Genomic DNA, 21,305 nt, shown 5'->3' with positions numbered 1-21,305 from the left:
TAAAACAACACTGGGCTAAGTATTTAGGCATACACAGGTGGGAACGATATTCCATTAGCATTGAGATGGATTTAATTCTTTCAGAAGTGAGTGTCCACAGCTGCTTTGGACCCTTTACATTTCAAAGGAAAATAATCATTGTATCACTTAAAGGGCCTGATCCAGAGCCTATTGAAGTGAACGGAATGACTCCCCTTAATCTCTGTGGGCATTGGATTTGGCCTCAAAGAAGCTGTGGTCATGCTGACTAAAATCAAATTCAGTGTCACCCCTGGAATTTCACTGTCATCACATGAACCTGCAAAATCTCTTCATGCTGTGTTCATGAGGTACAAACATTTTAAGGAATGACACCACACATAGCCAAACTGCAATTCTTGGGTACAGAATGGTGAGTTAGAAATAATATTTCAGGCTTAGCTCTGCTCTTCATGACTTCTTTTATTGGTTTAAGTAAAATCTTTTAATACTTTCAGTGTAGTTTTTGTGTATTTGTGTATAATAACTATCCCACTCCCTAGTTAAAAAGTGCAATTTAATAGTTCTGTCTAGATCCCAGACAGTATAAAATTGTAGACCCGTGTTAATAATTATCTGCAACAGTTGGCTGCAAATCTGAATTAAGACTCAGCTAGTTTTATACACCATCTTGTTTTTTCAGTAAAACAATGTCTGTATGTTTAGGCTGTGATCCTAAATGGAAGAACCTACTAACAAAAACCCCAAGAATGACTGCCAAAGAAGGTGGCTTTAAAGCAGCATCAAAGGAACTGCGCAAAATTGAACGACTCCATGCTAAAATCACCAAACCTGGAGCGAAGGAAGCCAATCCACGCTTTGCGATGAGGTTGCACGATTGGTCCTTAGAACATCAGACAGCCCTTCGTGAGGCATTTGAGGTGGTGGACAGAGGTGACGGAACAATAAGCAAAGACGATTTTGCATCAGTTATTCAGGAGAGGTGTGATTTTGTGGATGCTGAACTAATACAAACTGTTGCCCAGGCACATGATAAGTCTCGTGCTGGGGGAATTAACATTGAAGAGTTCTTTAAAGGTTCCAAATACTTGCAAAAAGCCTATCTCATTTCGTCTTTTGGACCCAAAAAGAAGAAAGGGAAGAAAGGAAAAGGCAAGAAAGGCAAGTTCTCCATCCCCATGCCCATCTGCGTCATTCCAGAGAGCTTGTGCCCACGCCGAACAGATGGCGGGCCCCCTATGTACATGATTGAGACCTATCAGAATGTGACCGATGGTAACCGCTTTCATCGGGATCACCCCCCTGAACATCCTTTGCAGGATGACTCTGCGTGGTACATTGATGAGCCAGAGAAGACTTACACCAAGATTAACTATCTTACTAAAGAAGGAGACATTGTGTCGCTGAAAAAAGCATTTGAAGAGGGGATACCAGTGGACATTAGAGATGTATATTATAAAACTCCTCTGATGGCTGCATGTGGAAGTGGAAACATGGATGCTGTGAAATATCTTCTAGAGAAGGGGTAAGTTTTTGTGAGGAGGGTTGTTTTTGCAGTGTATATATTTGATAGTCACTTAGACACAAAAGAAGAAAACTTGGAGATATTTAACTTTATTTTAAAGAATTTGCATAGTGTTTATCACTGTACAATCAAAGCATTGCAAGCAGTAATGAATTTAGCTTCATAACGCCCATGAGGTAGGGTATTGTTATGATGATCCTTGTTTTTGAAGATGGGGAAGCAGAAGCACTTAAAGGTGATCTTCAAAGTTGGTTAAAACCAACGTTTTCAAAGTGTTTGCTAATTTGGGGGGGTCTGAGCTTTTGGTCTTTCAGAAGTGCCGGGTACCTGAATATCCAGTTGAAGTCAGTGGGATCTGCCGGTGCTCAGCACCTCTGAAAATCCACCTCAGCGTATCCCAAATTGGGCATTCCAAAAACGGAGGCACTCAAAATTAGAGGATGCTTTTTGAAAATGTTGGCCTAAGTGACTGGCCCAAGGTCACACGAGCAGTCTGTGGCAGAATTGGGAATACATCCTAGATCTCCTGATTCCCACTGCCTTTAGAGGCAAAGGTGTGAATTGAGACTGGTGCATAAAAGCATTATTGTACTTCCTTTCTACAGCCACAGCAGGCTGACACGTGTGCTGAGTAGATTAGGCTTAAGGCTGTAGTCAGAGACACTGCTATCTAATATATTCACCACTTGAAAAGTTCTGCGGCAGATTGTAGTCAGCAGACGCGCTTGGGAAATGTAAATAATAAAAGGTAGGATTTTTATTTTGAATGATAGTTAACGATTCATTCAAGTAATTTGGAAGATGTTCCCTTAGGCATTTATCTGAATGACTGTCGGGCTGTACCAGGGCACGACAGGGTGTCTGTTCAACAAGGAGAACAAAAGAGCAGAACATTGTGTTATATGCAAAAATTGTTACACACAAGTGCGACGGGTTTTTAAAAACCCTTTATTTTTTTTAATTTGAAAGACAATGATATTTACCTTAGCATTACTCTCTACATATAGCAATTCCCATTTCCAAGGGTGAGCAGTTACTTACAGTCTTAGGCTCTGTTGTTAGTGAAGCCTTGTTGAGGCTGGTAGGTGCTCCTGTATCCATCAGCTTCACCAGCAGCTTGCTGATTCAGCAGACCTCGATGTTATTCACAAAGACCATGGGCTCGGTTCAATGCTGAAGGCGCTCAGCCAGGTTAGATGCCGACAAAGCACAGTTCCAGTGCCCCATAGGAGCTACAGGTACGCTAATATATGTATGCCTGTGACAATGGTACCAGCTCAACCAGGACATTAGGATCTGGTCCCCTAGGCCAGCACAAAGATGCCCCTCCTATGTCTTCTCCTTTTATACATTGATATAAAGACGTTACGTGTTACATTCCATATGCTTTTCATTCTTTTCTTCTACCTTGCACCTGCTAGTTCTAACAAAACATCTTCATCCATTATCCTGTCATTCCCTCAATATCTTATGAGGGGTCTGTCTGTCCCTCAACCATCGCCTGGGAATGTGTTCATGCAATTACTTGAGAACTCTGGGTGTTCCTGTATCATCCTCTCAGGCCTGGAACGTGCTTACTTGGTGTTAGCTAATACCTGGTGCATTGAAATTTTGCCAAGACCAGGCTTCCTCTGGTTCACAACCTTTGGTTCTTACTGTTAGTTGTGTGTAGGGCTCCAGTAAGGCCTACACTGCCTACAGGCCCCAAGCCTGAAGAGACTTAAACTCATGCAACCTAGTGCATTTCAGCAGTCCCACTAACATTAATGGGACATTTGTAAAGTTACGTACATGTTTAAGCCTGTGCATTCTTGGAGTCTAGTGGTTATGCTTATTGGGCCAATTGATCTTTACTGACTTTATCAAACCTCCATTGAGTTCAATGGAGTTACATCTAGGATGAATTTTGCCCCTTATGTTTAACATTTGGACCTTGTAACATGGTAAAGCAATGTTAATTTTGGGATTTTAAACAGACAAAAACAGGAAATTCAGAGGTAAAGTGCCATAGTAAATGTTAGCTTTGCACCTTTTGGCAAGATAGAATTTCAGTACATAGTGAAAATATTGCTATGGAAATCTATCTGGGCTCCCTTTTACAATATGGTCTTTCAACAAACCATATCGAGTGGAATACAAAGTGTTCCGTATGTTCATCTAAGGTTATAAAAAATGGTGCAGTTTGACCGTAAATCGGCAGTGCGTGCTGTGGTTTATTTGCACAGTTTTGCTGGAGCAGTATTATAAATCGGTTTGATAAAAAAAAAATACCGCAAGAAACAGTGCTAACATGCAAGTCCTATGTAAATCAATGTTATGCCCTCCCCTGGAATACTCTGTTCAGATCTGATCAGCTTGTCCCTAAAAGGATAAAAATAGAAGTGGAGGGGGTTCAGTGAACAGATGGAGAGAATAATTGCAGGCATGGAAAATAATGCATATGAAGAGAGACTGGAAGGATTGTGGATCATTTACTCCAGAAAGGAGATGAATAGGAAATGATAGTGATGTATAAAATGTATGGTATGGAGATGATTGAGCACTTCTCTCCCCTCGCCCTTTCTTACGCAAGATCAAGAGTTATCCAATGACACTGAAAGCCAGCAAATTTTAAAACTGGTAAACAAATAACACTCAATTAGCTGATGGAAATTATTGCCAAGATGTCACTGAGAGCAAGACTTCAGCAGGATTTTAAAAAAGATTAGACATTTATATAGATTACAGGAACATCCAGGACTACATTAGTAAAGAATTTAAAAGACGTGTGGATGGAATGCAAACCCTTGTGTTTCAGGGCATAAGTCACCTTTTGGCCAGAGCGGGTTAGGAAGAAACTTATCCTGAAACATCTTATAACTGTGGGGTTTCTTGCATCTTCCTGCGAAGCATCTGGTATTGGCTCCTGGACTAATGTTCTAATGGATGCTCCAGTTCAGCAATTTCTACATTGTACCTGTATGGGACAGTCCCAGATACAGTGAAGCTGATGTAGCTGGTGTGTGTGTGTGTGTGTGTGTGTGTGTGTAAGGGGTTGGGGAAGAACCCCTCAAAGGTCTTTTACTCCTTGTAAACCCATTCAGTGGGGCTTCTGAGACGCAGCAGATTTGGGGAGGATTATGGGAAGAGCTTGTGGCTTGTTTGAAAACAGGAGGGAGCATCGTTCTCCCCTTTTGATAACTGTGAAGGAACCTTGGTGAAGTGATAAGTCAGGAGAAGTGGCTGATGGGGCCCCTCCTGTTCTGAGCTCCACCTGAGGGAAGTGTACCACAATCAGCTGGGTCCTGGTCCTGCCCGGATGGACCCCTGCATGCCTGCAGGGCCTCATTAACTTCAGCAGTGTCCTGCTTGCGCACAGGTGTCTGCATCCCTGGATCTAATTGCCTTGGACTGGAGACAGTCTTTCAGACCACTGCATTTTTGTTAATTCAGTTCTTTGCATGTAAATTTTCATTTCCACAAAGTGAAGAAAAAAAAGAAGAGTGAGTAAAATAAAAAGCAAATGCAAAAAATATGAATGGAGAAATATTAAAAATATGAAATTAACCAGAAGGGAATATGGAAGACGGAGGGAAAAGTCTGAATATAAGATGTAGAAAGTGTAACGGCATAATCAGGATGGCTATTCAGGTCACATTTTATGAAGCAGCTATGTCAACAATATTGCAGCAACGTTGATTATTTCTGTTCTGTAGTAAAATAAAATATTTATATTCTTTCTGCGAGCCTAACTCTTATGCTTTCTCTCAAGTTGCACATTTCACTTCTGTCATGCCATCATTGCTGTACTGCTATGTAGGATAAACTAGATAAACAATACTGAAAACGTCCCCCGATTACACCAGTGTGAAGTTTTTAATATCAATCTTTCTAGCTCTGAATAATTAAAGAAGTACTGTAATTTTCTAACCTAAAGCTGTACAGGTATGCAGTGTTGGATCATCAGCTTGTATAAATCAGCATAGATACTCTAGTTTCAGGAGAGCTACACTGATTTATGCCAGAGGTCTGGCAATTTATAATCGGAGAGAGTCTGTTTAGTGTTAAAATATGAGTATTATTTGATTCTACAATATGCATCCATTAAAGTATGGTGAAATCTGGGTAGTAAACTACTTGGCCACATCCCTTATAGAATGTAACTATTTCAAAATAAAATTGGGTGCACTGACTTTAAAAAAAAAAAGTTGAGAAAAATCTAAAAAAAATCCAAGGAAATGATCTGATGATTGGATGAGCTTCTCTTTCATGTCTCTCTTCACTGTCATCCCTGTTTGGAGTCCATAGGCTTTAATTCTTTGGGCTGTGGAAGAACATTCAACAGATGAAAATGTTAAAGTGGGAGGGGAACTGAAATAAATGATGTAACCAGAATCTAGAGCACGCACCTGGAAGGGTTACTGCCTCACATCTATTGTGGCCTGTCCCTTAGGGCTTGTCTTCACTGCATCAGTGAGCTCAAGTTACTGTACTCCAGCTAACCTAGCCCCAGTGAGAGCAACCACACTGCAAAACAACACTGCAGTGACGCAGTGTGACTGGATGATCGGGTGATGAGTTACTGTAAGTCACGCCATTGCATCCCCCCAGCATTACTAGCTCCAGCCTCAGCATCACTTGAGTTTAAACCCACCCTCCACCCCTGACGGGCTAGAGTTTAAAGCACCATTTAACTTGACCAAGAGATTTTTGTGAGTGGTTAGGAGTTGAGGAAAGAGTAACATTTGAGTTATCACTTGTGCTAACTGGGCTGTGAAGACATGCCCTTAGACATCCCTCGGCCCACGCCGCTTCCCGCAGCCCCCATTGGCCTGGAGTGGCGAACTGCAGCCAGTGGGAGCCGCGATCGGCCGAACCTGCAGACGCTGCAGGTGAACAAACCATCCCGGCCCGCCAGCGGATTTCCCTGATAGGTCGCGTGCCAAAGGTTGCCGATCCCTGGTCTAGATCAGTGGCAGATTCCTGTCCCCTGGATCATTGCTTCTGAAGCAGCAGAGCAGCATGCAGCCCCTTAACTCAGGGCGGATTTTGAAGTGACAGTCAGCCTGAATTGTTCTGGTAAGAAGAATCTGAGGATGCTGATCTTTTGTTAAAGAACATAAAACATAGCCATAAGGGTTAGAAGATCACACCAGGGGGCCCAAGTGGAAGCCAAAGCACAGTAGTGGCAGCAGTATAAAAACGATATGTTTGATTCGTGACATGAATCATTTACAACCCTATTGTTCCCCTCCTTACGGAAGCATTCTTGCAGTAATGTGAGTAGGCACCATACAGCTGTTCCAAGATGGGAATCATAGGATTGGAAGGGAGCTCAACAGGTCATCTAGTCCAGTCCCCTGCACTTATGGCAGGACTAAGTATTATCTAGACCATTCCTGACAGGTGTTTGTCTAATCTCTTAAAAATCTCCAGTGATGGAGGGTCCACAAACTCCCTAGGCAATTTATTCCCACTGCTTAAGCACCCCAATAGTTAGGATGTTTTTCCTAATGTCCAACCTAAACCTCCCTTGCTGCAATTTAAGCCCATTGCTTCTTGTTCTATCCTCAGAGGTTAAGAAGAACAATTTTTCTCCCACCTCCTTGTAATAACCTTTTATGTACTTGAAAACTGCAATCATGTCCCCTCTCAGTCTTCTCTTTTCCAGACTAAACAAACCCAATTTCTTTCAATCTTCCCTCATAGGTCATGTTTTCTAGACCTTTAATCATTTTTGTTGCTCTTAGTTAGCTAAGTTGTCATCAGCCGTACGAACTCCTAAAATTCATTTAGTTCCATGATAAGCCACATCAGGTATTTTAAAATATTTCAAAGCTGTATGACAGAGAGATGAAAACCCATGAAAAGGCTTCTTACATTTAAAAAGTAACGTCATGCATTTAATGTTTACTGGACCTGGAACTGTGAAACAATCAATCTAGATACAGTAGTTGTATTCATCTTTATATGTACACAGTACCTCTTTATTAGAGAAGTTCATGGAGGACAGATCCATCAATGGCTAGGACATGGAGGACAGATCCATCAATCCATCAATTAGCCAAGGTGGTCAGGGACGCAACCCCATGCTCTGGGTGTCCCTAGAGGTGAAACAGTTTGAAGCTGGGGTTAGATGACAGGGGATGTCACTCGATAATTGCCCTGTTCTGTTCATTCCCTCTGAAGTATCTGGTACCAGCCACTGTCAGAAGGCAGGACACTGGGCTAGATGGACCATTGGTCTGACTCATTATGGCCGTTCATATGTTCTTATGTTTTATTTATTTACAGGGCTGATGTAAACGCAACTGACAATTTCAAGTGGACTCCTCTGCACCATGCCTGCCATGCAGGTCAACAGGACATTGCTGAACTGCTTGTGAAGTATGGAGCAGCGATAGATGCAGTTACAATCAACTTTGCCACCCCACTAATGAGAGCTATTGAGAGCTGTAGATTGGACTCAGTGCAATATTTAATTGATTCTGGTGCGAAAGTCCAGATGGAAAACAGAAAAGGTAAATATCCAAATTATTTGTGGTCACTTTCGATTAAAAAGGCAGGAGAGGGTTTGGAGTTTTTCTCAGTTACACATAAGCTTTGTTGAGACAGTGGATCATATTGTAAAAGAAGTAAAATGAAGTGGTATGTTCTTTGAGGATCTGGCTGTGCTACATTTCTGGTGGTTGTCAGCATGGTGCTCTGGGGAGAGAGTTAAAGTTGTCTTAGTAAATTTAGGGGGCGTGTTCCTATTTTCCAGTGTTTAGGGGTTCAGTTTTTACTACGTGGAACCCACATTTTAAGAACATTAAGAACGGCCATAGAGGGTCAGACCAGTTGTCCATCTAGCCCTGTATCCTGTCTCTAATAATGGCCAATGCCAGATGCTGGAGCATGGGGTTCTGTCACTGACCATCTTGCCTAACAGCCATTGCTGGACCTATCCTCCATGAACTTCTCTCATTCTTTTTGAACCCCACTATATTTTTGGCCTTCACAACATCTCCTGGCAACGAGAACCATAGGTTGACTGTGTCTTGTGCGTGCATTTGTTTTAAACCTGCTGCCTATTAATGTCATTGAGTGAATTTCATTCTTATGTTACGTGAAGGGGTAAATAGCACTTCCCCGTTCACTTTCTTCATACTACTTGTGATTTTATAGACCTCTGTCGTGTCACTTAGTCATCTCTGTTCTAAACTGAATAATCCCAGTTTTTTAAATTTCTCCTTGTATGGAAAATGTTCCATGCCCCTCATAATTTTCATTGTCCTTCTCTGCACCTTTTCTAATTCTAATGTACCTTTTGGGAGATGAGGTAACCAGAACTGCATGCAGTATTCAAGGTGTGGCCATACCATGGATTTATATAGTGGCATTATGTTCAGTTCTGTTCAGGATTTCTATCGTTTTGTGCTTTTTGAAAAAAGTGGGTCTCAAGAGTTTTGGGGGGTTTTTTGTTTTGATTTATTCTTTATGTAAAAATTCAAGCTTAACTCTAGGTTAACAAAGTTTTTTGCAGTGAAATAGAGTGTCATTGAAAACAACTCTGCTAGGACTGTAGTGGCTCCCTTGGTTTGCAAATGGTTATTAGTGAGTACTATAGTGAGGTAATGCTAGTTACGTAAAGCAAAATTGTAAAGGTTTTAATTGTGACCCATCTATAATAGCCATTGTGTTTTTACTTTTAATTCTGTATGTGGCATTTGTTTGATGTGCTTCTTCCTGTTTAGCAGTTGGATAAATATTATGCTGTGTTAGCAAAAATGACAACAAAAATTATCTGAATTTATACAGAAGTTATTACCTTGTAGTAGCAGTAGAGACAGGGATCTCGTGCACCTCTGTTAGTTTCCTTGGTTTTCACATGATGTAGTGGGAGAGTCTCATTAACTTCAGTCTGCAGAGGTGTCCAATAGATGTCATGCATCAGAAACTACTCCCAGTAAAATAAATGTTATTAAATTAAAAATATATTGGCTGGGTGTTTTGGCCAGCTGCTGGTATTTATTGATGCAGTCTTGTCCCCATTGACCTCAGCTGGCAAACTCCAGGGAAGGAATTCTGCACCTGTACTCCAGCCCCTATGCACTGTTATGTCACCATGCAGTGGCCAGAAAAGGGATACAGGACAATTCTTCTGGTGAAGGTCAGTAGCTCTACACAGGTCCCCTTAGAAGCCTTGGCATAGAAGATATGCTGGGGCAAGAAGGGAGACTTCATAGCTCATTCCTCGAAAGGGATTCTGGACAACTCCAGGTTGCAGGCTGCTGTAGTTAAGAGCAGCCCTGGAGGCCACTCTACATTGTGCTGGAGGCTGCATTACCCGCCAACCAGACCAAAATCCCAACACCACGAAGGGGGCTTAAAGTCCTCTTTAATCCATGCTGTTTAAGTAATAGTAAGGGGACACGTTTGTTCTGAATAAAAGAGGAAAAACTTGCGCCAGCTGTAAACTTCACTGTGGGCCAGTTTTTCAAACTAGCCCAGCATCCAATGCCTAAATAAGTAGTTGGATTTTCAAAAGAGCATTTGAATTGCCGGGTGCTGAGCAATCTGGAAATCTGGCCCTTATTTAGGTCTGCAACTGGGAGCTGAGCTCTTTTGAAAATCTGACTCTGTATATGTATCTTCTGCTCTGTTCTAATCACACCTCTGTGGGCAAACAGTTGTAAGTAGTGGGGGAAAACTTCTCATACTAGCCCTTTCTAATTGTTAAACAAACTTAAAACCATTCCCTTCATCAGCTATAGTGCACATTTAGGGTTTGTTTGTTTTTAAACTATTGTGAAACGTTTTAGTACTTTCTATAAGGTATGATTACGTGAAATGTCAAAATTGTTGGCAAATGTGGCTTTATTCCTGGGGTTGAGACGCACAGCAGCTGTTCAACTAAAACAATGATTATATGTGATTCATGTAGCTGGCATCATTTAAAATGAAAACTTTTATTTCTGTCACTCAACATTTTAATCTTGTAGGTTTCTTTTTTTAAAGACATGGGAGCATCTATGAGGGGATGAAATGCTTGATCCAGAGGGCCCTCCGTAGAGCTGATTTGGGAAACATAGCTTGTCCAAAACCATAGTTTTGTCAAAAGTGAAACTTTTTGCAAGAAAGGGTCAGTTTCAATGAAGCTTGCATGGGAAGGTTTCTCAGGTCCATGGGGCACTATCTGGTCAAAGTGTGTGTGCTCCCCCTCTTTCTCCGGCCCCCGCAAATAGGTTGGTGGTTAGGGTGCTCACTTGGGATGGGGGTTCAAGTCACTGCCTTTCTCACATCCCGGTGGAGAGTCCTACCTACCAGACTATAAGCTGTTCTTGGATGTGGGAAGGGGTGTCTCTCTGATTTTTCAAAAAAAAGGAACAAATTCTAAAGATTTCAGGGTTTTTTCCCCTGTGTTAAACTGGAAAATTTTTTTTGAAATCCTAGAAATTTTTGTGTGGCCCCACAACCATTCCCTATCCAGTTCTTGGCCAGAGCCTTGTAATACCCACTGAGTTCACTGGGAATTGCAGGTGCTCAGCTCAGCTGAGTCTTGCCACAGAGGAATAACTTTTAAAATGATGGTGTTCCACTGAGGGCCCTAAAAGAGGTGGAGATCTACTCTAGCCTGTTTTAAAGCCCTGGCCCTGCAATATGCTGGCCGCTTTCTGGGAGGTGTTGGTGCCTCCAAGTAAAGTCACCATCTTGCTGAATTCGCTTCTACAAGAGTTCAAATATAAACAACAAATGTCAAAAACTATTACAAGCAAAATGACCAACCAAAGAATACATGTGATACGCAGTTTAGGGGCTTGATCCTGAAAACCCTTAGTCACAAAAATAGTGTCTACTCCTGCAAGTATTCCCATTGATGTCGGCAAGGCTGATAGCATGAGTGAGCACAACTCACGTGTTTCATAGTTAGGAGGCTTGAGCTGTAACTGAGTTCAGTGAATTGCAGTGTCATTATGGTGATCAGTGCCACCGTTTATTTTCATGGCTGATACAGCTTCTGACAGTGATTCTTATTGTGAACTTTGCTTTTGCTTTTACTTTTTTAAAAAGGCCAAAATACTTTGGACATTGCAAAGGCGTACGCTGACTTTAGACTAATTGACCTGCTTCAACAAAAACTGGACCGTTTGCCAAAACCACCAGAAACCAAAGCAGATAAAGGGAAGAAAGGGAAGAAACCTGGCAAGCCTAAATCAGCTGCTAAGCCCAAGCAGGGGGAGGCTGAAGCTGCAAAGGAGGAGGTATGATAGATAGCAAGGGGGTAATGAAATACAGCCAAGGAGGTGATTTGATTTGCCAACAGTTACTAAGATGCTTGTTTTCTTCATTTATTTTCCAGACAAAAGCTATAAAGATGCTCTACAAAATACTTACGCAAACCACGCTAGCCCTATAACCAGTGACTGCGAGAAAGGATTAAGGCATTGGGTATCTGGGATTGAACCCCCATCTCCTAACTCAGGCTTCCTTGTATGATCTTGGGCATTCGCCGCCCCCCCCCTTCTCTATTTAGCTGTAAACTCTTTGGGGGCAGGGACAGTGCCCTTCACATAGGCCTCTAGGTGCTATTTTCATATTAACAATAGCACGTGTGGCATGCCCCCAGCCAAATGGTATAAGGACCATTTCGTCTCCACGGTAACTTGCTTTTTTGTTTCTCTGGTCCCTGTTTGTTTGAGCTTGCTTTTTTGTTTCTCTGGTCCCTGAACTCCTGCTTAGCAGCGCTCTTCTCACAGTTACCAGTGCCCCATCAGGTACTCCTGTCACATCCGCTACCTACTGGCATCATGTAAGTCACTTTTTGCCAACATGACTCCATTTTTAAAAAAGTTTTGCAATACCCTTATTTACTATCCCGGCAGATTCAGCACAAGATAAGGAAATTACAGATCAGACTTTCCAAAATGCAATTTTGGTGGTGGTGCGGGCTGGATTGGGTTGGAATTTAGTTCTTCGTAAAGTCTGGATGCTTCTGAGCTGACCTATGGTGAGAGGGTGTGCTGGAGGTTTATACCAAGTGGACATAGTGATTGAGGGGCAGTCTGGATCTCACAGATCTGGAGAACGTAACAGAAGAAGAGATCAATTGTCAGTATTTAGCTGCAGCTCTTTAGTGCAACCCCTTTGGCCTAGCAGGAGCTGTGGGAAGCATTCTTCCTGATCTTCAAACTAGAACAGGAATAGTTACAGTTTGCTTCAGGGCCAGGGTAAAGAATTCTGGAGGGAGCAAGAGCCTGGCAGCATGGACCATGAGAGTGGAGAGCATTGCAGCTAGCGGGACTCAGACACAGAGTTTATTATTTGTATTACTGTATACCTAGTAGCGCCAGTTATGGAGCAGGATCCCATTTTGCGAGGTGTTGCACAGACACCGAACAAAAAGACGTTCCCTGTCCCAAAGAGCTTTCAATCTAAAATGTTAGGTGTCTTTCCAAAGGTCACACAGGAAGTCTGTGTCAGAGCCACGAACAGAACCCAGATCATCAGAGTCAGACCTTTACCCACAACTTCAGCCTTTCTTTCTGCTAAGCCGCACAGTCAGTACCCAGAACCCTCTGGTGCTTTCGTGGCCTTGGCTGTATCCACAGATCTGGCCACTGAGAACGTGCAAGGAACATAATTGCTATCCTAGTCATGGGCATCTAAATGTATTATTGTAGCACTTGACCCTCACCAAGAGTATTTACTTTGTTTAAAGTCGATACTTTGCAACATGTGGTTTCTGAATGACACTCTCCTGCTGCTTTGAACTCGTGTCATACTCATTCATCAGCTAAAACTGTGGATTGGGTAATTATTTTAGTGCAGGGTCGCCCACTGACCTGCTTGGTGTGTGATATTCCAGGGATTGTGTGTTCTGTGGTACCTAAACACAAGGTAGAGAAATGTCCTTTTCCCTCATATAATCTTTACTGTCATCATGATTGTGATATGTTAAAAGGAGACCTTGTTACATCCGGCATATGGGGCCTGACCCAAAGCCCTCAAAGTCTCAATGGAAGACTTCCATTGAGTTAAGTGGGCTTTGGATAAAGCCCCTTGACTTTTTTCCCAGTAGTGAGTCTGCAATTATCACCTATTCCGCCTCTTCAGATGTTGAACTATTTGAGTTATATTTTTCAAACCCTGCCTCTGTTCTGAGTGTTCTTTTCCCTGGTGTGTTCTCTGCACCCCAGCCAGAGCCTTGAGTACCTGATCTTTTCCCCCTAATACACATTCTAACACCGGCCTTAGCAGCTTCATCATAGTTATGGCATTTTCAGTTGTGACTTTCTTCGGAGTTTATCAGTGCTGCTTCTTAATCAGCCCCAGGGGATGCTATTTAGAGACGCAATGCAATTATTCCCTCCGGGACTAAAAGTGCTTTCCTTACAATAATCCTGCCCTTGACAACCTAGGGAGAATGTGACTGAGACTAGAAGTCAAACTCTGGTTTAGCCCTTTGGTGTAGATGCCCTACGGGCTTTTTCTTTGCAGTCTTGCTCGTTAATACTTGTGATATGTGGAAAAAGCATCAAGCTTTCTAAACTTGTCAACCAATTCTTTTGCAAATGTGAATGTTTCATCTGTAAATTCCCAAGAACTGCATCCACTCGCCTGATTCTTAAAATGCTTCCCTCGTTTTTATTTCCAATATAAATGCTTAAACCTTTTTTTTTTACATGATTCAATAATAAAAATCCTTTCTAGAATGGATACACGCACACACATCTATCTGGCTGGCTGGTAAAAGAAATATCCTACAACAACTAGTATGAATGGTGTTTGAAAGGGTGACATATTTGTCTTGTGCTTAAACTTTTGCAGCCACCTCCACCAGTCGCAGAAAAATCTATTTTTGAAGAAAAGAAAGAATCCTTTAAGGACAATGTTATTCATCTGAATTCTTTAATAACCAGTGGCGCTACTAAGAAAGTTGATATCACATTCATACCCAGAAAAGTAAGTATATTAGCAGAGCCTCGATACTGCTGCATTTTGACACTGAAATGAATATGACAATAGACTTGTATTCTCTGCTGGTGTAAATATCTACAGCTTGATTGAAGCCAAAGTCAATTCAGTAGAGCTGAACCCATTAACACCAGCAGAGAATCTGGCCCAATATATTCAGAAATATCAAAAATATACAACTTTTGTTTGCATGATTTAGAAACGTGGCTTTCATAACTAGTGTCACTTTGCTTGCTCTGCTTAAGATAAATCATTTTGTTCTGACTTTAGAAATTAATAGCCTTCAGTATTTTTATTACAAATCAGTTGATCAAAGAGCAACAACCTTGTAAAAATTCAGGTGGTTTCTCTCTGAGAAAGATGCTTTACAATGTTGACAGTGAAGTTGTATCAGGGTGTAAGGATGATCCTAGTGTACCAGGGGTTAACTCCAGATCAGCTTTCCTCACCTCTTCTACAGCTATTAAGGGGAAGAGCTATAAGAACGGCTGCTTTGGAGACAGAGGGGCGAGTACCTTTAGAAGAGCAGGGCTGTCATTTGTCTGGCTTAAATCCATTCTAAGGAGTCTTTCTACTTACTTGTCAGTTATGTTATTAATTTATTTGCCTTTCCTGTTATAAACAATAATCATTGCGGAAAAGATCTTGCTGAAGACAACTGATTTTTTTTTCTGAGTCATTCTCTCCTTCAAGATATGTACTGTTGAAATTAAAGAAATTACAATTAGCCTGTGGAACTCATTGCCACATGATGCCACTAAGGTCAAAATCATAACAGGATTCAAAAAGGGGATTAGACATTTAATGTGGATCCATAGTTACAACTGTAACTATATTAAATGTATGTTAAAAATAAATAACACCTTTAAAGGCTGTAAACTCTTATGCTTCAGGCATAAGTTGACTTCTAACTGATGGGGCTTAGGAGGAAACTTTCCCTTTGGGCAAGTTATCCCATGACTGCACCTTCCTCTGAAGTAGCTGGTGCTGGCCACTATTGGTGACAGGATACTGGGCTCGATGGGTCACTGTTCAGATCCAGAATGACAGTCCCTGTGTTACTGTAACAATTAACAGGTAAGATACACACCAGGACCCCTATTAATCCATCAGTTGCAGGTGAAAGCTGTGGGCGTTGCAGATGCAAACTGAAAGAACAGTCAGGCCCCAGTCCTTTTTCAAAGCGTGTTTGTAAACGTTTGTCCTCACTTACAATGTGCTGTGTGCAATAAAGGCCTGTGGCCTCCTTTGTCACACAGAGCTGCAGATTCTGATGCCATCAGTGGCTATTCAGCAGGAGTGCTGGACATCCATTTTTTTCTGTATCAGATATTCATTGTCAAGTGACAATGGTAAAGAGCCTGTGGCATATGCTTCCCTGCCGCTATTAAAGACGTTTGGAAATTACGTTGGGGAACTCTCTGTCGCTATGACGTCTTTTAGCCGGGAAAGCTATTTGGTTGTGCCAGGTATGGAAGCAGGAAGCAATGCTGGATGCGCCGTCCCATGGGCACTAATATTTTACTGAATGAGGAAGAGGTTTTGTAACTATACAGACTATTTTTAGGGTGGGATTTTTAGAAGTGTCTAAGGGACACAGGGTAGGATTTTCCAGAGCTTATAAGTGAATTCCAATTCCCACTGGAAGTCCATGAAAGTTAGGTGTCTAACTTCCTTAGGTGTTTGTAAAAATTCCACCCTCAATTGGCTGGAAATAATGTAATATCAGGGTGAATTTCAGGATTCAAATCACAGATCTCCCAGCTGATAAAGCAGATATTCAACTAAATAGCCAATAGTTTGTCCGTCTGATATTGATTCTAATTTAAAAAAAAAACTATATCAAAAATGTTGAGACAATTGCATAAGCATTATTCGTTAATTAGAACATACTAATGCTTAATTATTACAATTGTATTTACCTTTGTTTTCCAGACTTGGACCCCGGAAGCGACAACAGCTAGTCTAATAAGAAAGCGGGAATTGCATCGTGAGCGCTTTACTTATGAGGTGGACTTTGAAGACTTCATGATGCCATTTAAGAAGAATTTCATGGGAAAAGCCCGTGCGTTAGAAATGGCATCTTAAATTAATTCGTGCCTTTCTTTGCATCAAAGTTCAGAAAGGGCTTAAAGGCAGAGGCTCCTTTTTGAAGGCAGAATCATGTTACCCTTATTTAATGCCCCTCAATTATGATAAAATTGGAGCAAAACTTTATTTTTTCCTTTGTACAGCTGTGTAGTTTCCCTGTAGTTAAGGGCTTAATCTTCTAAGAGGCTGAGCCACAGCAAGATTCTAGACTCCTGAAAGGATCAGGCTTTGATTTACCAATGTATACAGACTCTAGTTCCATAAAACAATGCATCCTTTAAAATTTATAAACATAGGCACCATTGGCTACAGCTTTATGCTGCCATATTATTGGACACAGGGCAAGACTCATTTAAGGGCAAGTAGCTTTTTATTTATCTTTCTCTTATTAGGATATTTTTTAAAAAAGAACAGGGTAAATTGCAAGTCCTTTATTGGGATGTCCTTAGCCAGTGCTACGGGACAGTCAGGAGGAAAGCATCATCCTTCAGAGAGATAGATGGCATCATTCCTATTAGTTAAAATTTGAAAATAGATGAGTAATGAGTAGTTCTGGTATTAATTCCTGAACTGATATTTTCATATCCCATTACACACACTTGCAAAATGGACACATGCAGGAATTCGCTCAGTATTGCATTACTCGAGTTCTGAGCCAGTGCATCACACTTGTGACTCAGGCCCATGGTGTATTTTCAACAAACTTGCCAGAAGCTGGGACTGGATGATGCGGGATGGATCCCTTGACACTGCCCTTTTCTGTTCCTTCCCTTTGGAACATCTGGCACTGGCCACTTTTGGAAGACAGGATACTGGGCTACATGGACCATTGGTCTGACCCACTGTGGTCGTTCTTATGTTCTTTCAAAAATAATCAGTACTGGGAGTGTAGTTTTGCACTTGTGGGGCTTGATACAAGGCCTTTTGAAGTCAGTGGATGTCCTATACTCAAGGAATGAAGACCAGTGAATATTGTCCCTACCTTAAAAATAGGCTTTAGGAGTGATCTTGGGAATTATAGACTGGGGGGCCTTGTTTTAGCAGGAAAACTGGTTGAAAACATACTTAAAAAGAGAAATTATAAGACACCTTGTTTGTTTGAAGATGAAAACACCCAATGTGGTGATGTGTGTCATTTAAATAGTACATAGTTTTTTCCATAGTGCATGTGGAACTCCCCGCTACTATATACCTGAGGACAATAACTTAGTACAAGATGTAGACATTTATATGGATTATGAGAACAGCCATAGTTACTTCAGAGATGACTTTTATATATATATATATATATATATATATGGGATACAAACCCCCATGCTTCAGAGCCTAAGCCAATTAGTAGTTGAATGTGTTAGGAAGAAAGTTTCCTTGTGGCTAGATTATTCTATAATTTTCCATTGCAGAGATGCTGGCATCTCCATCAGAAGTATGTTTTTGAGACACGATACTGGACTAGAAGAACCATTGGTCTGACCTGGTGTGACAGTGCTTGTGTTTATATTTGTGTCTCCATGAGCTCTAGATCCAGTTTTTTCAGTTTACAAGGGTAAAAATATTCGGGTTTTTTTCTGTCAGTCCTGCCAACTCTACATGGAATCTGAGAGTCTAGCTGGGTTCTTTCCTCCATGTGCATCATCTCCAGTAATTAAGATTCTGCAGACCAAATTCTGCCCTCAATGACATCTGTGCAGCCACATTGCCCTTAATGGGTGTGCACAGGCACTGCTGAGGATAGCATGGACTTCGGTGGGAGCTTTGCCTGAGTAAAGACTGCAGGATTGAGACCTTAATAGTGGTGGTACTGTACATTTCTTTACCCATGCCTCTTACTAGCCCAGTTCCCCAAATGAGCCCGATGCTTTTTACCCTAGTTGCATGCAGAACAATAGACGTACTGTTCACTGGTACGGAGACAGAAGCTTGAAGCAAATGACTTAGACACTCTTTGTTATGAAAATAATTCTTAATGAGCTATGTGCTTGACATTTGAAAATTTTGGGGCCAGGTTCCCAGCTAGTGTAAATGCACATAGCTCCATTGACTTTACATCAGCAGAACCCTTGTGCTTCCTTTCTTTTGAAGATGAACACACCCAGTGCAATATTACGTGCAATTTAAAATGACTTTATTTAACATGTAATTATTTAGAATAGAATTGGCATCTTCGCCCTGATGAAAATTCTCAGGGCAAGTTGCTTCGCGTGGAAGAACGCCCCATTACTACTGGTATTGTAGTTTGTATATTTCAGAGTAATGGTGGCCTTTCAAGGGAAATAGGGTGTCCTGAGTTGACATCAGTTGTTTGGGGATTCTCAATATATGGGCATGGTATCTTTGATCCTCAGTTTATGCCCAGATAGTTCAAAATAATAAAATAATTGTATTCAAACTATTCAGAGAGAACTATGCAAAGGAGGATGAGGTGGCAGACAACAAATGATCAAAAATAAAGCTGGATCTGTACATACGGGAAAAGCTTCAGGATCGGTTTGATAAATCATACACCCTAGAATAAAGCAGACTTCACAGATAGAAATGAGCATGGGGGGAGCGGGGAAATTCATAAGTCAACTATTTCAGAAGGTAAATAACAATGTTCATGACACGGGCGTATCATGGGAATTAGCTGGGAGAGTTTTCTCAACATTAATGTCAGCTACTCATTAATACCGTAATAAATAGCCTACCCTTAGGTAATCACTGCTATGATTAACTAAGGGCAATGTCCTGTTTGGCTTACACAGATGAGTGGCTCCACTGGACGGGAGAAGGATTTTGTTTGGATGCAGTAGAAGAGTTTAACCTAACCAGTGTACAGTGCTGTTTCTCCCATCGTTTTGTGTTGTGCAGTATGAGGCTTGATTGTGACTGGCCTTTGAAAGGCATGCAAAAAGCTTCTCCAGTGCATAGTTGCAACCCCTGGGCACTTGTGACTGACCCCTCTGTGCCCACTGGCAAAAAAAAGGGGGAAGGGACCGTGTAGGGCCCCACCCTTTTCTTACACATTGCCCAAAAGTGGGAAGGGAAGGGGATTAAGAAGGAGGTGAAGCCACAGCTCAACCCAGAACAACATGCTGGGTGCAATGGGAGGAGCAGTTTGTGTTCTGGTTGCCTGGGAAGTCTGTCTGCACGGCAGGCTGCTCAGGGAGGCTCTGCCCCACCTCTCAACAGGTGCCAGTGTATTTATGGCACCATTTGGCCCATAGTGTTCTAAGGTGGGGATAGGATAAAAAGCACCCTCTAAAGCAGGGCTTCTCAACCTGTGGCCCACGTGCTGCGTACAGCCAATCAGCACAGAGCTGCGGCCCATGTGACATCCTCAGAACCATACAGGTAGTACTGGATGTGGCCCACGTAAGACGTTGTGGGCTGCATATGTGGCTCACAATGGTAAATAGGTTGAGAACCACAGCCCTAAAGTAAAACTCCTTTGTGTGTGTGTGTGTGTGTGTGTGTGGAGGGTGTATTTATAACCTATATAAGTATAATTTTCTGTACTGAAGGGCAATTCAGAGGCAACACTAGTTTGTAAAGACCTGGTTTGGTTAATTTTGGACCTGACCCTACTCATCCGCGCTCACATGAGTAATGGGTACAGTGTGAGCCTGCAAAATCAAGTCCTTTGGTGGCACAATTTTCTCCTGTTACGTTTTTTTGTTCCATCTGTACCAGGGACTTTTAGCAAATCAACAATCTGCACGACCACCAACATAGTTTTTTTTAACGTGGAGACTTTGTTTCCATTTGATGCAGCAGCTGCAGTAAGTCACTCCACGTGCTGCATTTCTTGGGATTACTACACTCAGACTTGAAGGCATTCAGGAGTTTACCTCACACCTCAAAGCACACCTCAGGTGTCTTATAACCTCACAGACTAACAGACCTTATTGTGCAGAGTCATGTGGAATGCAGTCCATGTCCATTGGGGGTTAATGAAACTACTCATGTGAGTAAAGGTCAGCACATACATAAGTGTTTATAGGATTGGGGCCTTAGATTGTAAACTCAGGGCAGGGATTGTGTTTTACTCTGTAGTCTGACTAACATGCTGGGGCCTTGATCCCTGACTGAGTGCTACTGCACTATATTAAATGATTTATCTGGAGCTGTCCTTGAAGGCCACTCATATGCCAAGGTTACATATTCTCAGTTTGGCAGAGAAAAGGGAGTATCATTTAGAGTTTTGTTCAGCAAAACTATTTATGTGAGTAAGGATTTTGCATGATTTCAGTGCATCTCCTCATGTGAATAGAGATTACTCAAGTGAGGAGAGCTTTTCAGGGTCATGTTGCCTTTGGCTGTGTCTGACATGACTTGCTATATATAAACATGAAACTATGACATATGTGGGAACGTTCTGCCTTAAAATTACCCACTTGGTGTTTGTACCTTGTTATATGTTTGAAAAGCTCAAGCTCTTGTTCAGGAAGCCCAGAGATGTGTGCGGAAAAACTTTTGTTACTTGTATGTTTAATAGCAAATCAGTATTTATTAAATAAAATCATTTACAGCTAATGCAGAATGCAGCATCCTGATTCCTCCAGGGCTTTCAATGGCAAAAGTCATTGCCACCCATGCAATAGAGAAGCACAGGATATGAGCCACGATTTTCTGCGGGAGCGCCAGTATGAAGATAGTGAACAGAAACCCGTCTGCAAGTGTGTAGACAAATCAAAATCTTGTATGTGATGCAGGTCATTTTCACAATTACATGACAGAAAAGAGATAAGTTTGCCTCTAAACTGTGCTCCATGATCCGCACTTGGGTGGCTTT

The 21,305-nt window shown here is 41.7% G+C and overlaps 1 protein-coding gene across 3 annotated transcripts in view; it reads left to right on the top strand.

Annotated features, from left to right (window-relative positions):
• ANKEF1 (ankyrin repeat and EF-hand domain containing 1) overlaps positions 1–21,001 on the top strand; it is a 34,624-nt gene extending 13,623 nt beyond the window's left edge. For 2 of the 3 annotated variants that reach the window (XM_074949657.1, XM_074949659.1), the window contains 5 exons: positions 685–1,504; positions 7,778–8,004; positions 11,537–11,727; positions 14,294–14,428; positions 16,376–21,001. In XM_074949657.1, coding sequence (XP_074805758.1) covers positions 685–1,504; positions 7,778–8,004; positions 11,537–11,727; positions 14,294–14,428; positions 16,376–16,528 — 1,526 coding nt within the window. In that variant the 3' untranslated portion in view covers positions 16,529–21,001. The remainder of the gene's footprint in view (positions 1–684; positions 1,505–7,777; positions 8,005–11,536; positions 11,728–14,293; positions 14,429–16,375) is intronic. The other variant, XM_074949658.1, reaches the window with a different exon arrangement.
• Positions 21,002–21,305: the final 304 nt, after the last annotated feature.

This window comes from Natator depressus, chromosome 3 (assembly GCF_965152275.1).
Source record: "Natator depressus isolate rNatDep1 chromosome 3, rNatDep2.hap1, whole genome shotgun sequence".
NCBI classification, from domain to species: Eukaryota; Metazoa; Chordata; order Testudines; family Cheloniidae; genus Natator; species Natator depressus.
The sequence above is the reverse complement of the archived record's forward strand: the minus strand, read 5'-3'. Positions and strand labels throughout refer to the sequence as shown.